The sequence below is a fragment of the Protopterus annectens genome, chromosome 17.part0 (genome assembly GCF_019279795.1).
Source record: "Protopterus annectens isolate FY-2018-M chromosome 17.part0, PAN1.0, whole genome shotgun sequence".
Taxonomy (NCBI): domain Eukaryota; kingdom Metazoa; phylum Chordata; order Ceratodontiformes; family Protopteridae; genus Protopterus; species Protopterus annectens.
This window is the reverse complement of record NC_056751.1, coordinates 741,314,051-741,332,182: the sequence shown is the minus strand read 5'-3', so window position 1 is coordinate 741,332,182 and position 18,132 is coordinate 741,314,051. Positions and strand designations below refer to the sequence as shown.

General features: G+C 40.9%; 1 protein-coding gene across 4 annotated transcripts in view; it reads right to left on the bottom strand.

Moving 5' to 3' along the window:
* Positions 1–18,132, bottom strand: part of LOC122791847 (sodium/potassium-transporting ATPase subunit alpha-2) — an 833,979-nt gene that overhangs the window by 217,014 nt on the left and 598,833 nt on the right. For all 4 annotated transcript variants that reach the window (XM_044059821.1, XM_044059822.1, XM_044059820.1 and 1 more), the window contains exon 12: positions 7,903–8,092. In XM_044059821.1, the coding sequence (XP_043915756.1) occupies positions 7,903–8,092 (190 nt within the window). The remainder of the gene's footprint in view (positions 1–7,902; positions 8,093–18,132) is intronic.

Below are 18,132 nucleotides of genomic sequence, written 5' to 3'. Positions count from 1 at the left end.
CTACAACTTGACCGAGAAAGATCCAGAAGACCACAAGATGTCACATGTAAATACAGCTGTTTGAAAACTACCTTCTCAACAACCTCTATAATACAAGGAAAACTCCAAGTAAGACATAATAATTCTCCAGGAAGTTAGAAAGATGGTTTATTATGGTTTAGGCTAATCAAATCCTTGTTTAGAAGATGGAAAAACTCAGTTCTCAAGGAAGAATAAACAATCTGTATAGTAAATGGACCTAGAAACTAAAGAAAGATTTTCCAAACTCATAGTTATTTGGTAATATTACATTTCAAACCACTGAATGTCTCATTTATGTTAGTTTGATTTAATTTTATGAAATATTTCAGTATTAATGCTTCATCTGTGCCATTTGGATTGAGTAATTATTTAAAAGGGTCTTAGGCTACCTCACCTGTCCGATTCGGTCACTGTCCATTTGCCAGCTGTGTGAGTGACCAAGTCACTTAACAAGACAGTGTTCCTGGGTTATCCCTGAGAAGATACACTTGTCTCTAGTGGGGTTAACCAGTTAAGATATAAAACAGATGTAAAATAAATAGAACAATACAAGACACACTGAAAAGTTCAATGATTTTGTCAGATGCCTTATGTAGGTTCATAGGTTCATAGGTAGGTACTAGGCTATCGGCCCAAGGGCCTATGTAAGCCTAGCTAACAACGTTCCCTGGCTTTTGCCACCCAAGAAAGTTAATTTCCTGTGCCCCTGTTGAGCAGAGCCACAGAAGTGATCCCTGAGGTGTATTTCCTATTTCCCATCCACTCATCAAGATTTTTCTTGAAGAGTGCTAATGAGGAACTCTGCTTGACACAGATGGTTAGTTTGTTCCAGAGTATGGAAAGTCCCTGGGACAGGAATGCATCCCTCCAGCATGTTCTGCTTATTGTGGTGACAAGGTTTAGGTCCCTAGAGTGTGTAGATCAGAGGGAATGAGATTTCTTTAGGTGTAGCATGTCCAAGAGCTCTGGGTTTGACATAGCTTTATATGTTAGGCAGAGATCACCTTGGAGGAGACAGTCAGCATAGGGCATCTGTTTGATTCCAGTAATCCTCTTTGTGAGGTACTTCTGTGGCCTTTCCAGCTGTTGCAGATGTCTTGTGAAGTACATTCCTAAAGGGGCATTGCACTCTATAATGGGTCTAATGAGAGCCAAGTAGAGGGGAACAATGACCTCTTTTTCCTGGATGAGAACCCTTTCATGATGAGGTGTGCCATGTAGAAGGATTTCCTGACTACTGTGGTGATGTGATTATCAAAGGAGAGACTACTGTCCACCTGTGTCCCAAGGTCTCTTATCACACATTCAGCATTAAGTAGACTGCCGCCTATGTGGTAGTTTATTGGTACAGAGTTTTTACCAAAGGGGATGACAATGCACTTTTTGGCATTGAACTTGAAGCCATGGCTCTGACACCAGGCATCTGTCTTGGTGAGGCCCTTTTGTAGGATGTCCACGTCATTTGGGGACTCGACTATGGCACCTAATTTGCAGTCATCTGCGAACTTTGTTAGCCAGAGACCTTCTATGTTAGCCTGTACTTCAGAGAAGCAGATACCAAACAGGAGAGGATCCAGGACTGAACCCTGTGGTACTCCACTTGTCACTGGTTTGGAGTCTGCAACTTTTACAGTGTGGGTCCTTCTTTTCTTTCCATTGTGGTTATGTGGAGGTCTGCCACTATTCTTAGGAGTTACTGTTAGAAAAATGTTAACCTACAACACTAACAGCAGTGCTGCTGTAGTTATTGTAGAGGTTTCTGCACTGTGTACTCTTTAAAATAGCTGAAGTAAATATTTCCTCTCCCCTATGTGCCATTGCAGTTACAGAGAGGGTTAGGAGGTTGGGGAGAAGCTGCTAATGTCATGTGTTATTTTTAAAAAAATGCTGAAATAAAAATTACTTATAGTAGTTTCTCTCATTTGATCATTTAAATATGCATGTCATTACTGTAATTTGGGGGACATTGATGCTTTTTTTCTTTTATTCTTGGAAGGTTAGCTATTTATTTTACAATGTAACAAAGCTGAGTGTTGATAAGGGCATAATAAAGCCGCACCCCACGCCGTTGCAGTTTGGTCCACCTAACTTTGAAAACACCAGCATACATCTTAACTTCTTAGCACAAGAAATCTGGACAAAGCCTAAAATAATGGGGAGAACAAAGGCACAAAATAGGGACATATTTTAAATATGGCTCTTATAAACTTACAAAGCTGCTAGAATAACAGGGTTTGTGTTAGCATGCATTTTCTGAAGGATCTGAGGTCTAAAACTCAAATTTATGCCATTTAGTTTGGATTTAGTGAAGACAATCCACAGTGATTTGCTGGAAAACCACTTATTTAATGAGGAATGGATGAAAAATATGAGGCAAAATTCTGGACATGCTGCAAAAATCTGGGCAATTGAGAGGAACGATCACCAACTACCCCTGCATAGGTCTCCTGTGTCACTTTCGACAGGCTATACTTTGAGTCTTCCCATGATTTTACAGAGAAGGACGAAACCACCACCGTAACAGGTACAAGCACGCAAAATCTGAAGGTAATGCTACTCAATGCTAGAAGTCTAAACCTCAAAATGCACTCTCTCGAGGCACTCCTAAAAATGGAGAACACCAATATCTGTTCAGTAACTGAGACCTGGTTCAAGGCTCCAGAGAGCACCCCTGCAATACCAGGCTACAACTCTTACCACACTTTTCGGCTACCAAACCAGGATCGAAACACTAAAGGTGGAGAAGTGTCCATATTCACCAAGGATATTCACACCACCAGGTTAGTTGCCCAACCTGAAATTCTTCAGGTGCAACTAACACTAGGTAAGACTGCAATCCAAATTGTAGCTTGCTACAGATCCCCCACCATGCCCCAAGATTCTCACTACACCTTTCTAAACATACTGGAAAATATTAATATACAACCAAACACCCTAATACTGGGTGATTTCAACTACCCTGCCATTAACTGGGAAAACTACTCATGCACCAACACCTTTGCCCAACGGTTCTTAGAATTCATAAATTTCAATGCCCTGGATCAACTAATCCATGGTCCCACCAGGGGCTCCAATATCCTAGACCTGGTCATTACCAACATGGGAAATCGATGCCCTACACCTATGGTCACTCCCTCATTGGTCAGGTCAGACCATAAGCTAATCACCCTTAACATCCACATCCTACCCCCACCCCCCAGTAAGGAAACCTCCATAAAAAAAGTCTCCAAGGCCAACTTTATGCTACTCAAGTCAGAAGCGACAAACTTCATGGCACCCATGCAGACGGGAAATGAAAGTTCGACTGCTGAGTCCATACACTAAGGCACTGTACGAGCACATCCACTCCTGCATGAATCATGCCATCCCAGATAGAACCAAGATGCTCTCCTCCAAAAAAGGAAGCCAATCTGGTGGTCCCCCTGCCATAAACAAACTTTACAACAAAAGGAAAAAAACTGTTTCAGGAAAGAGGAAAATCCCAGGATGCAAACAAACTCCCTTACCAGCCTCAGTAAGAAGCTGAGATCCCTCATAAAATCCTCCAAAGCTAGTTACAAAAATAAAATTGCCAAAGATTACAAAGACAACCACAAGGCATTCTATAACTATGTCAAGAATCTAAATGGCAATGCTCAGATCTGCTCTGAGCTACAACAAAATGGCATTAAATATACAGATCCCAAGGATATTGCCAATATCCTGGCAGATCGATTCAGTGCCAACTTCACCCCCCTCTCACCCCCTAAATGGCCCATCTCAATACTGGAAGATTGCTAAATTCCGGTAATAACGGCCACACAGGTAAAAAATGCACTCTCCAAAGCTAAGAATACAGCATCCATGGGACCAGATGACATCCCGGGCCATGTACTACATGAACTACAAAATGAAATGGCACCTCACCTAAGTGTCATGTTTAATCATACCCTCACCTCAGGCTTTGTGCCCACTGAGTGGCGCACAACTACAGTTATCCCACTCCACAAGGGGAGATCCACCTTGGATCCCAGGAATTACCGCCCCATCAATCTGACGAGCCTGATCTGCAAGGCCATGGAACGTATTATCATGAAACTTATAAACAAAGACATTGGCAACCTTAAAACACTGGACCCCACCCAGTTTGGGTTCGTAAAGGGCCGATCTTGTCTCCTGAACCTTAATGACTTCTTCGAATCAGTCTCCAGAGCCGTGGATGAGGATAAGCCAGTCCACACAGCCTATCTGGACCTCGCCAAGGCCTTTGACACCATCCCCCACTCTGGAATCATAGATAAACTTACTAAGCTGGGCATTAATCCTACGTCACTCGATGGGTTGCCAACTGGCTTACTGACAGAACCAACACTGTAACAGTAGCTGACTCCAAATCCAGCTCCAGACAAGTGACAAGTGGAGTACCTCAGGGTTCAGTCCTGGGACCTCTCTTGTTTCGTATCTACTTCTCTGAAGTACTGGCCAACACTAAGGGACTCTAGCTAACAAAGTTCGCAGATGACTGCAAACTGGGAGCCATTACTGAATCCCCAAATGATGTGGATACTCTACAAAAGGGCCTTACAGAAACAGATGCTTGGTGCCAGAGCCATGGGCTCAAGCTCAATGCCAAGAAATGTATAGTTATCCCCTTTGGGAAAAAACATGTACCCATGAATTATCACATAGGTGGCAGTACACTAAACACCAAAAGTGTGATAAGAGACTTAGGGACACAGGTGGACAGTGGTCTCACCTTCAATAACCACATTGCCACAACAGTCAGGAAATCCTTCTATGTGGCACACCTCATCACTAAGGGCTTTTCATCCAGAAAAAAGGAGGTCATTGTCCCACTGTACTCATCCCTCATTAGACCCCATTATAGAATACAACCCCCCATTTGGTATGTACCTCTCAAGACATCTGCAACAACTGGAAAGGCCACCGAAATAACTCACTAAAAGAATCACAGGCCTAAAGCAGATGCCCTATGCTGACCGCCTTAAAAAACTCTAGCTATACTCTGTCACATATCGTCTACTCTGAGGCGATCTCTGCTTAACATACAAGGCCATGTCAAACCCAGAGCTGTTGGACATGCTACACTTAAAGAAATCCCAATCCCTCAGAGCCACACACTCCAGGGATCTAAATCTTGTCATCACAATAAATAATACATGCTGGAAGGGTAGGTTCCTGACCCAGAGACTCCTCAGACTCTGGAATAGACTGCCCATACATGTCAAGCAGAGTGCCTCTTTGGCCCTCTTCAAAAGGAACCTTGATGATTGTATGGGAGAAAGGAAATTCACCCCGGGGATCATGTCAGTCACCCTGCTAGACAGGGGTCCGGGGAAGTAAATAGTGTATGAAGAAATAGCCAGGGAATTGTTATGGCTAGGCTTGTATAGGCCCTAGGGCCGATAGTCTAGTAACAACCTATGAACCTATGAACCTATGAGAAATACTTATCAGGCTCATGGGCCTAATATTGCTTGAGTCTAACATGACCTCCCCCAAACACACACACACACACACACACACACACACACACACACACACACACACACACACGCACGCGCTCGCACGGACACACACACACAGACATACTCCTGAGAATGTTTACATGTTTACTACTACAGCCTGTCATCAGTATCTACATGTTAATATTTTGTTTAACATGACTGAAGGTGTTTGGTTAAATTTTCTTTGTTTCTCTATAGGAAACCACCATGAAGGTTGGAAACATAGCTCTGAAGATTCAGTCCCTTAAATGTGACATAATTCCAGCCTATTGTTATGGCTAGGCTTGTATAGGCCCTAGGGCCGATAGCCTAGTACCAACCTATGAACTTATGAACCTATAATGCCTCTCAAAATGCAGAACAAAGAGGCAAAATATATGTTTGCTAACATCTTTAAGCAGAAAGAGCATGGCCTGTCTAAATGTCCTCTTTTGTAGGAACAGAGTGCTTTCTTAATGGAACACCATGACTGAATGTTATTTACTATGGTATTTTGCTTTCAAAACTTAAGAACAAAGATGCATTGCTCTATAAATGTGAAAAAGGTAACCTTTATGAGACAAAATGTGTAACTTTCCTCTGAATAAGGAACATCTCAGTAGCATGTGTGTAACTTCAGTTTTCTGTTTTATTAACGGCAGTAGCTGTCACGTGCATAGTTGTGCCACAGATGTCTTTCCCTGGCTTGATTGTATTTGCAGTGTCATATGAACCCATAAAACCATACCCTTGAACTCATAGCTAACCACTCCACGGTGATACTACAAATGTGCAATTCTATCTAATTCCTGATGAAACATCAAACACAAAATATTCATTACCTCGCAGCTGTAAGCTGTCAAGTATTCATAACATGGTAATTCTTACTAGCTAGCTTTCTATAATTTAATTTCTGACTGTTTACGTGTTCAGGCTACAGACAGCTTAGAAAATCTTTGTAAAAATTAGCTCACTCATGGGACACACCACAGGGACTGTTAAAGGTATTTGCTAAAACTTGTAGCATTTTCTCAAACAGCATTGACAAAGGGGAAAGAAAAGAAAGACTAATACATTCTAGCAGCACAGAGCTACATTCTAACGGGTCTATATTAGATCACCGAACGCTTAGGTTAGCGAACGGTGATTAATCGACCCCATGTAAGCAAACGCTTACAAAACCGAACTGTCAAAACAGCAATTTTTTTCCAAGGGAAAAAAAATCGCTGTTCCAACAAAAAAAAAAAAAAAAAGAAAACACTTTAATACATGTTATTAAGTGGGGGTCTTTGCCCACCACATGCCCCAATGTGGGGGGCTGTGCCCCCCACACCCCCCTACTTAAATATACCAACTCCGAGACTGTACTACAGTGCCGAAAGTGGCAAACTACTGAAGCGGCTAAGTGAATTCTTTCCCAAGGAAAGAATTTGCTTACATGCAGCTTTGATATTTTGCCGTTTCGCCGTTTACAGCTCGACCAAGTCGCATTCGCTAACCTGCGTCTTCGGTCAGCTTATAGGAACCCCATTCTAACATATACCATGGCTTTATTAACTCAGGACATGAATGAGAGACAATTCCGCTGTATTTTCCACAAACCAAAAATGTAACACAGATAGCCAAGAGAAAGATTTTATTTCTGTCAAAAACAAAGGAAACTGCAGCAGGCTTTTCGCACATCAGTGTCTGTAAAATAACAATAATGATGTGTATAAACGCCCCTTCTGTGTGTTTGTGCATGCAATCATACACAAGTATGTGCCACAATTCATTGAGTTTCAGCTGTGAAAACTTCCAGTTTAAATCAAATTGCTCAAAAAGCCAGCTTGTTGAGACGCCATTACCTTAAGTGTTGTTCTTTTAAATCTAAAAGCAGACAGTCACATAAAATAAACATTTTTCTTGGGGAAGCCCTATGCAGTATCATGGAGAAAGAAAAGGGGCAGTTTCCTCCATCTGTGACAGCTGCCTTAATTTTACACCTATGGTACCTGATCGTAAGGACACTGAACCAGGGGGCCCTGACTACATGCCTCTTGACCAGTTATCTATAGAGATGGAGATGTCACCAGAAAAGCAATGAGATTAGAGTGTAACTTAACAGATTGTTGGTGTTCTGATGGTGTGTGCTCCTGTACTGTCCTTTGGACAAGATCTCAAACTAAGAACCCAAGAAGTTATTAAGAAAACAAGGAGATTTTCTCGCATTCTTTGCCAATAATATTTTACCATAAACCCAAAGCATGCTATTTCCAGGTAAAGAGTAGCTGTGTACTTATTACTGACATTTATGGCTACTTCATTACCAGTTTTTAATACTGTATGTAAAATAAACTATGATATAAATATAATTTTGTGTTTTTATTTAGGTATTGGGTCTGGACATACTTACCTAGCACTCTCTCTCCCAGCCCACCTAGTTCCAGGTATGCATTTTGGAAGGCTTCTTTCATCTCCTCATTTAGCTGATGTTCTACTCCTTGAAGCAGTATGGTTGAGCATCTGTCAAGGATCCGCTCAGGTGCTCCCTTCATCACCAACAAATATCCATTTGGGTCTGCCTCCATCTCATGGATAGACAACTAGAAAAAAATCATAAAGGAGAGAAAAAAGATAAATGCTAATTGGAAAATTCATAATTTTATTCAGAATTAAAAATAGTAAAACTCACAAAAAAATATCATTTTTTTCTCCACAGGTATAGTGACCGTGATGTAGTTTGTAGAGGTGGGTTGGGGCAAAAAACGTGTCATTTCACTGTTTTGCTGATCATGATTGCGACATCCCTGCTCTGGGACAGTAATCAGGGAGCCTTAATTCTCACCACTGACACTGAAAAGGGAGGTTCACTTGGAACAAAAATAGATACACACAGTATTTCCAGATGCAGCTGTCTGCACCAAGCACAATTTTCCTTAAGAGCACACAGAGAACACACTCAGTCCAGGGGCTGGACTTCCCTCTCTCTCCAGGCCCCCAGTAAGACTCCCCACTGCCACAGAGTTCTCAACCAAGTGTTCCAAGCCAAGTCCTCCACCACCCTCTCTGTGAAACCAGTTCTCTGTGTCCCTGCTCAAAGTAGCTGACACACACACACACACACACACACACACATACAGTCTTTGAGATTTGACTTTCACACACACACACACACACACACACACACACACACACACACACACACGGGAAAGACTGCCATAGATTTACTAGCTATACCCCCTTCAGTCCAGACCATAAGGTAGGTACTGTCACCAGAACATTCCAAAGCCAGCTACTCTAAGGCTCTTACAAGGGTACCCAGTTATACTGAGCAAAATTAATACTAATACAAATTGTATTGTTTGACCAATGCAACAAGGCTTTCAAGAGTGGCCACAATGTCACCAAATAAATATAAGTACTCTCTAAAAGACCAGCCACAATGAAAAGGTTAAATATATTTAATAATAAATAATGAAAGAATATAAATGTATTAAATATCTACTTACAATAAACACCAGGCTTTCAGCCACAAGAAATATTAAAAATAACACAGATGGATAGATTCACACAGATACAGAAAAACAGTACTTCACTAATCTCACTATATTTTCCTGACTGATCTAAAGAATTAATAGTCCCTGGTTATTTACTAAAATAAGGCAAGAAGAAGTGGGTGAGTGATCCTTCTTTGTCAGGTTTCAAAAACAGACTGCCCTGCATGCTAAGTGACATTGCTCACTGATATTTAAATATCATTTTAGTGCTGGCTATAGAATGACATCACATCTGGTCATCTGACTGTGGTTCCCACACCACCACCCCTGAGTAGAAACTGAACCAGAGTCTAGCACATATGTGTTGTAATACAAATGCATAGAGCTTTGCTAAGATGTGTTACAGGATCTGGAAGCTATAAAACCATTTCAAAACGTACACCCTTCCAGGGTAGTAATTAGTTCACTAGTAAGGACAATACAGCAGGATTCCTAGTCCTTGTTTTCACAGACATTTTCTCTCTGGCTACCAACAGAACTGTAAGATACAATCTTTATGGCCTAAACTAGGTAATTTAATTTCACACTATTTTTCAAAGTTAGCTGGACTGAGATTAACCTCTTCTCTTCCAATATCCTCTGTTACAATATATTCTTTTCAACAGTTACAATACAGTCTGATATACAGGTGTATTTCTTTTTTGCCTAGCAGGACCCACTGTTGGTGCATTTTTAACACAAGCAGCTTTACAAGTACATTTTCAACACAAGCACCTGTACAAATCAGTTTGATATACAAATGACATATAATTCTTTACAAAACCCCAGCTAGCTATGCTGGCATATGTTACACATACCCTACTTCTCCTAACATAGCTGGCAATACCTCACATCATCACACTGATTTTGAAAGTTAAACTATCAATATGTATCCATTTATGGATTACATTTTACAGTAACAATACCAAGTTTGAATCTCAGCAGTGACCCAATATGCTTTTCTGCTGGTACATTATATACAGAATAATAACATATTTCTGTTTTGACATCTGACTGTAAATATCAGTGATCTCCCCCTCTTAGTAGCATATTGAAGTAAAAACCTTTAGCTACTAAAATGACTACAATCACCAAGTGAACCGGTGAGACCACCCCACAATTCTGAGGTCCATCAGAAAATCAAGCACGATGAACTGAATATGTTAGCGCAATGACTTTCCTTACCACTGTTTGTTAAGAGACCAACGTTTGTGACAAAGATCCAAAGTACAAATATCAACAAAAGTATTAATTTCTTACATTTTGGTATACACTGAATCAGTTAGCCTGCTGTAAACTAAGCAGTTCTAACTGGGTTATGGTCAGAAAAGTCTTCGATCTTAGTATATTAAGCTTTCCCCAACATGACAAGTACAACTGGGCTGTAGTTTAGAAAGTTACGGACAACCTCTGAGAAGGTAGGAATGACAGAATCAGGTATCTGCATGAATTTGGTTTGTCATACACACTTGAATGATAACAGGAAGGTGGGAATGTGCTCCTGTCTCATTTTTAAAATGGTTACCAAAGTTCAGGACTTGATTTTCAAGTTGTTGTATGCACACACACATACCAAACACATGCATGCACAAGCACACACATACTTGTGGAAAGAGTTTGTAGACACTCAGAATTTTTCAGGCATCCCCTTTGCACAGTATCAGTCATGCATCACAGTTGTCCATCTGTCCATTTTCTGATAATCTGTTTCATCATTAGGATGATGGAACATATCCCAGCAGCCAGTTTGATGCAATGCTTTGAAGCTTACTCTGGACAGGGTGCTGGTCTGTCGCAGAATGCCCATGTATACTCAATCACTCACGCACTCACTCACACACATATACTATATGCACACTTACAGACAGTTTGTAAAATCACCAATCAAAAGAGTTTATACTTTCCATACACACAAAAAAAATGAAAACAATATGCTCCAAATGTTTTAATATGAGTGTCTGTCAAATCCTGCTTCCCTGGGGAGCTGTTTGAAAAAATGGGTGCTAAGCTCAGCAATGTTCTCCTTTTTCCTCCCACCCTTCCTTCACTTTTTACCAGCCTGACCCTTGTGCCCCATCTGTGCTGGGTCTACCTGCGGCTACTCCATGCCTCCCCGATGTATGCACAGCAGCTCATCCGAACCCACTTATACTCACTGACCCTGCCTCCACCAGCAACATCTGTAGCCTCCACCAGGGATTATCATCAAGAGATTCCCACATACCTACTCCCCACAGGACTTGAACACCCACCCTTCCCTGCTACTTCATCAGTCACCCGAGGTAGTAATCAAACCCAGGTCATCTGGTTCATAGTCAGGGCTTTATCCTTGCACACCGCAGGAGCAGGAGCAGCTATATGAGACCAAGTTTACCTAATCAAATAAGGTGGGAAAGAGCAGTAGCCTTCTTTAAGCATGAATTTCAAAGTTCCAAAACCTAGCTTCCTTAAAATTACTAGCTGAAGTGGTATGATATGCAGACAGCTGAATAGTGTGTAATTATTAAATATCTGATATCTGACTGACTAAGAGCATGTTCCAGAACCCATTTGAACCAGCAATATTACACAATCACTATAGCGTGGATTAGAACTAGGCATGGATTAGAACTAGGCGTGGATTAGAACTAGGCGTGGATTAGAACTAGGCATGTTTGCTACTTTTACATTCTTCTTCTTAGTGATTAGCAATCTGTAATTGATAATTAACTCCAATTATACAATTACAAAGGTAATTGACTCCTAATTACCCAATTACAGCTGATCATTAATACATTATTCAGTGCTTTGCTTTTATTTTACTTGGTCTTAAATTTTACTAAGTTAATAATTTTTTAAAACAAAAGTAAAAATGAAGATCTTACATTGCAGGCATGACTTGTTCATTCAGGTTTGCCACCTTTTCAGATATCCAAAACTGAACGTTTTTTTTTTTTGTAGAAACATGAGATTTTGCAGGACAAACTCCACCTGCAGCCAGAGCAAAGGACTAAACATCACCTTTTTTTGCTCAAAATTGTTACAGAATTTGAGTTGCTTACATTGTCCAGTGTAATATTTAGGCGCTTCAGATATAAACAACTATTTTATGCAACTATTAAAGGAAGCTTTTAAAATATTTTTCTCAAAATCTCAGAACATTTACAATTTTTCTGTTTTTTTTTTTTTTTTTTTTGCAGGACACAAATGCACAAATAGGGGTCTATATTAGAACATCGAAGTTTCATAACTTTGAATGTTCTAATATCGACCCCTATTCAGTGAACGCTGAAAATAGCGAAGCTGCAGAAAACCAAATGTTTTCCTAGGGAAAGAATTTGGTTGTCCTTTTCTGTCGCTTCGCTATTTTCAGCACTGTGGTGGAAAGTTGCGGGTCGGGTTCACGTAAGTGTGCATTTGTGGTGACGTGAGGGTTAGGGCGGGTTAGGTGAGTTAGGGTTAGGGCACGGGTCAGGTAAGTGTGCGATTTTGTGGACTTGAGGGTTAGGGCGCGGGTGAGGTGAGTGTGCGATAGTGACAGACCTTAGGGTTAGGGTTTGGGTTAAGGTAAGTGGATAGTTAGTGATGTATATAGTGTAGGGTTAGATGTAAGATTTTAGGTGTATGTGTGTGGATTGCTGTTTGTTTGGTGTGCTTGTGTTGTGTGTATGTGTTCCAACAGCAAATTTTTTCCTTAGGAAAAAAATTTGCTGTTCTGTATGTTCGATGTTGTCAGCATTCGTTGAATAGGGATCGATATTAGAACATTCGAAGTTCTGAAACTTCGATGTTCTAATATTGACCCCCAAATAGGGACTGTCATGCACAAAGAGGGACAGGTGCTACCCTCATGGAAGATGTGACTGTAGTTTGGATAATCCAGTAATTCAGGTTACCAGATTTTGAATAACCTGGGTTCTACTGCTGCAGTTCCTGCTGTATGGGACAGAAGGTGAAGATGAAGCACATGCTGACAACAGTTACTGCATTTAATTTATGACAATTAAACTAAGAAGCACTTGTGATGGCAGGACATGATAAGTAACCCTTTCCTGGATCACAGGTAGTTTCTGATGGACTAGTACTTAATCAGAGAAAGCATTTTCCTTCAGGAAATCTATTTTCTTTTCCAAGTTTACAAGGCACTGGGTACTGCAGAAAAGAAAATAAATGAGTTCTTGGAAATCCCATGTAATGTTTTTTTCTCCTGTATGATACTTACTTAGGTTCATAGGTTAATACTAGGCTATCTGCCCTTGTGGGCCATTTTAGCCTAACCAATTTCCCTTCTAAAGGTGAGACTGAAATCCTGTACCTTAAGTCTGTGAGGTAAACACCTTAAAGATTATAACAACCTCAAACCAAATTACCAAGGAGAGTAACTCTCCATGTGCACAGTACTGGTGCGGGGGAGGGGGTTGCTGTAACTCACAAAACTACTTGATTCAGTTTTCATAGTGTTTGCAATGCTCTGACTGTTATGTCATACATTTGGAGATTATTTTTTAGTAGAATATTGCAGATTACCAAAGCTCTAGCAATCACTGATGAATCATTGTTATAAGAAGAAAGAAAGAAATCTTACCTTGCTGAAAAACTTGCTTTCATGTGCCACTTAACCTAATAGAGTTCATATTTCGCATAACCTAATGTCTTGATAAAGTCTACATATTTTCTGCACTTTTGTGCAACATAAGAAGAATGAAGTCACTCAAAATGTCTATTCTACCAGAAAAAAGTCCACAAGTAAACTGAAAAATGATTCTGCAAAATAACAGCATTACAGGGTTACATGGTATATATTCATCCAAAAAGTGAGGTGCATAGCATAATGCCCCACCCCCTGCAAAGGAACCTGGTAGTTATTGAAAATGACTAAGGCTCTGAGTTCTTAATGAGCTGCAACCTCTTGTCCAAGGAATACTGGCTTGCAGGGGCTTAGATCCATCCCCCTGCCATCCTGATGCAGGAGCCAATCAGATCCCATTTCTGTGACCTGCCCCGCAACCTTCCTCCTTTCTCACATTTCAGTTAATAAAAAATGTTTTTTTCTTTTCAGCTGTAGCGAACTGCACTACACCACTCAAATAATATATATATGTAGGGTGGCGAAAGCCAGGGTACCTTTTTGGCTAGACTTATATAGGCCCTAAGGCCAATAGCCTAGTACCTACCTAAATATATATATATACATATATATATATATATATATATATATACATTTTTTTTTTTTTACTTTTAAACTATGGCAAAATGCTTGCTACAATGTAGTAAGCAGTTGCTACAGTTTATACTCTCTATACAATGCTACAGCTCTTAGGGTTTAGTTAAAAATGTGGCAAGCTGTTGTTATAGTTTGCTGCACACAGGGAGCACTACAGTGTTTTGGTTAGAACTTGCTGTATTCAACTGGACGTATAAGAGAATTTAAGTACCTTTATCTGCACTTTTTTTTTCAAAAAAATACAGTATTTAAATTGATTTTAACTGTGTGTTGCAGGAATATTAACTGAACTGGAAGTTAGTCAGTGTTTGCTGAATTTTGTTATTTGCTAGTAATTACAGGTGTAGGGGTAGCCACATTCTTTGATTTCCTGTCCTTGCCTATTTAAGTGGTACAGTGTGAAATATTTTCTGCTTAAAAACCTCAGCTTTGGCCGGCTAAGAACTTGCTGTATTCAACTGGACGTATAAGAGAATTTAAGTACCTTTATCTGCACTTTTTTTTTCAAAATAATACAGTATTTAAATTGATTTTAACTGTGTGTTGCAGGAATATTAACTGAACTGGAAGTTTTGACTCTGCTCTTCCACCCACCCTCCCTGTTTTTGTTTTGGTGTTAATCTTAGTGGCTTTGAAACTGCCCGCCCCTCTTGTAAATTTGTGTTTGGATACTCCTTCTGGGCCCATCTCATTTGCTCACTCAACTGAGTGCAGTGAGATCATATTCTGATTTCAGGCACTCCTACTGTGTACAAAGAGAGCATCTGGGAAACAAAAAAAAAAAAAATTTAAGCTTGTTTCCTGCCTTTCCTGTTAAGTGGTATAGACTATTTGTAGGCTTCTGAGCCCCCAAGCCCTTCTGTGTTGGAGGGAAGCCTTCTAGCTTAGTTTTTTTTTTCTTATAACTAGCCAGTTTTCTAGTTTCAGCACTCAAATCTGTTTCTTTGATCTCAGCACTTGTTCAGAAAAAAAAAAAAATTTCATCTGCTTTTACTGTACTTGTGTTTCTACCTACTTTTTTTACTTTTGCATCATCTTAAAAGTACTCAATTGTATTTATTACTGCTTGGTCTAACTCATTCTAAGCCTTTTGGTTTAAACACTTGGGCTTCAGACCAGTTGTTTTGCACTGAGAGTGTTTGTGGTCTGCACTGTAGTGGCAGAACAGGTAGCTTACATCCTTCTAGGTTGGGAACTGCTGACTGAGGGCTCAGTGTCTGTTATTCTAAAAGTGTATTAATTCTGGTTTAAGCACTTGGGCTTTCAGGCCAGTTATTTTACATTAAGAAGGTTCGTGGTCTGCACTCTTGTGGGAGGAGAGGCTGGACTCTGCCCTTCTGAGCTGGGAATTTCTGGTTAAAGGCTTATAGTGCATGCATATCTGAACTGCTTCTTACTGAAGTTGGTGCCTTGTTTGCTGTGGCATAGACTGGATTCGGGCCTGCTGGATCTAGCTTTGTTTGTGTAACTTGAGCACTAATCCAGGCATTCTCTAAAGTATTCAATTGTATTTATTACTGCTTGGTAGTAACTTGATTAAAATGTAGCTATCATTCTAAGTCTTTTGGATTAAGCACTTGGGCTTCAGACCAGTTGTTTTACATTAGGAAGGTTTGTGGCATGCACTGTGGTGGCAGGACAGGTAGCTTTCATCCTTCTAAGTTGGGAACTGCTGATTGAGAGCCCAGTGTCTGTTATTCTTAAAGTGTATTAGTTCTGGTTTAAGCTCTTGGGCTTCAGGCCAGTTATTTTACATTAAGAAGGTTCGTGGTCTGCACTCTTGTGGGAGAAGAGGCTGGACTCTGCCCTTCTGAGCTGGGAATTTCTGGTTAAAGGTTTATAGTGCCTGAATATTTGAACTGTATCTTACTGAAATTGGTACACCTTGTTTGCTGTAGCATAGACTAGATCCAGGCCTGCTGAATCTAGCTTTGTTTATATGCTTGTTGTTTGTTTGCTTGTTATTTCCTGGAACGCTAATTCCACCTAATACTGCTTCTCAGCTTCTGTGGATCACTAGTGATATCTGCATTGCTTACTGTACTTATTTCCTTGTTTCACTTGAAAGAAAGTTACTGTTTGTCGTTTTTGCATTTAAGTTACCTGTAACACATTGCACTTAAGTTACCTGGCACTTGCTCGCTAAAGCAATTATATAAGTCAGCATTAAAAATTAAAAGCACTACACCCTCACTCCCCACTGGCCCTTGTTTTCAATTATTAAGGAATTCCCAATATTATTCTAGCATGTCCAAAGGTCAGTTGTCAATCTCCTCTCCGGTCCAGCAGGTGAATCTGGGAATCTTGAGGCAATGTTACAACTGCCTCATGTACACAGACAACCCTCTCCTCCTCCCAACAAATTCCAACACATGTGAGAGATGCAACCATATAGCCAAACTGGAGGCTAAGCTCTCTCAACTCAGTACTGGCATAACCAGTCAGGAGGAGAAGGAAACCACACTCACTACAATTCCAGTCTCACATAGACCTACCACGACAGCAAACCAAACACATAATCACACAAAAACATACTTGGAGGCTCTAAATAAAGATCTGCCTAAGCAGCAGAGACCTCCAAAGCAGACACCCAAGCAACCGCTACCCCAAAACAAAACACGTGCAACACATATCTCACAAAGCCAGTGTGCCGAACAGTCACAGCCCTTAAGACTAAACAACACACCTGATACACTTGTAATAGGTCACTCTATCGTCAGGCACACTGATGTCCCGCTCAACAGGCTGAACAAGGAGAGGGTCACGGTGAGCAGCCTGTCGGGCGCTAGGATCCGCCACATAACACAAGCACTCAGGTCACTCCAAGGCAAGTACAAATATGACTCAGTCATTGTCCATGCTGGTGTGAATGACCTGAGACGTACCTCCCTGGACTACATGAAAAGAGACATAAAGGAGCTCTCTGAGCATGTAGCCCAGGCCGGTATGACCCTGACCTTGAGTAGCATCTTACCCTCACCAAGAATGATGCCACAATATGAAGACAAGATGATCAATTTCAACAATTGGCTTAAGTACTGGTGTCATTCAAAGGGGATCCAATACCTGTCAGCTTGGGATGATATGCTCGACAAGCCACGATGCTTCGCTAGGGACGGCTTGCACCTGTCACCCCTGGGCTTTCGGATATTGGCAAAGGTTCTTGCTACCCCCATAGTGCCTTTTTTAGGCAAGGCTCAAAAGACAAACCCACCTCCATAGGTATCACAAGGGATAAGAAACTAAGAGTAATGCTACTCAATGCCAGAAGTCTAAACCTCAAGATGCACGCACTCGAAACTCTCCTTAGCATGGAGAACATTGATATCTGTGCAGTAACAGAAACCTGGTTCAGGGCTCCCGAGAGCACCCCAGCACTACCAGGTTATACCTCATACCATGCTTTTCGTCCCCAAAACTTGGACTGAACCACAAAAGGAGGGGAGTATCGATATTCATCAAAGATACCCACACCTCCAGGTTGGTGGCAAAGCACGAAGCATCAGAGACTATCCATGTGCAACTAACAGTGGGTAAAACTGCCTTCCAGTTTATAGCCTGCTACAGACCACCCTCCCAAACCCAGGAACCCCACTCGGCCTTTCTGAGAACATTGGAAAATATGAAGGTCTCTCCAAACACCATTATATTGGGCAACTTCAACTACCCAAACATAGACTGGGAGCATTACTCTAGCTCCAACACCCTAGCCCAAAGGTTCCTAGAATTTATAAACTCAAATGCTATGGAACAACTTGTTACCACTCCCACAAGAGGGGAAAACATACTGGACCTGATCATCACCAACATGGGGACTCTATGCTCCAGACCAGAAGTGTATCCCTCACTGGTAAGATCAGACCATAAACTAATCTCACTGGATATTCACATCCCGACCCCACCC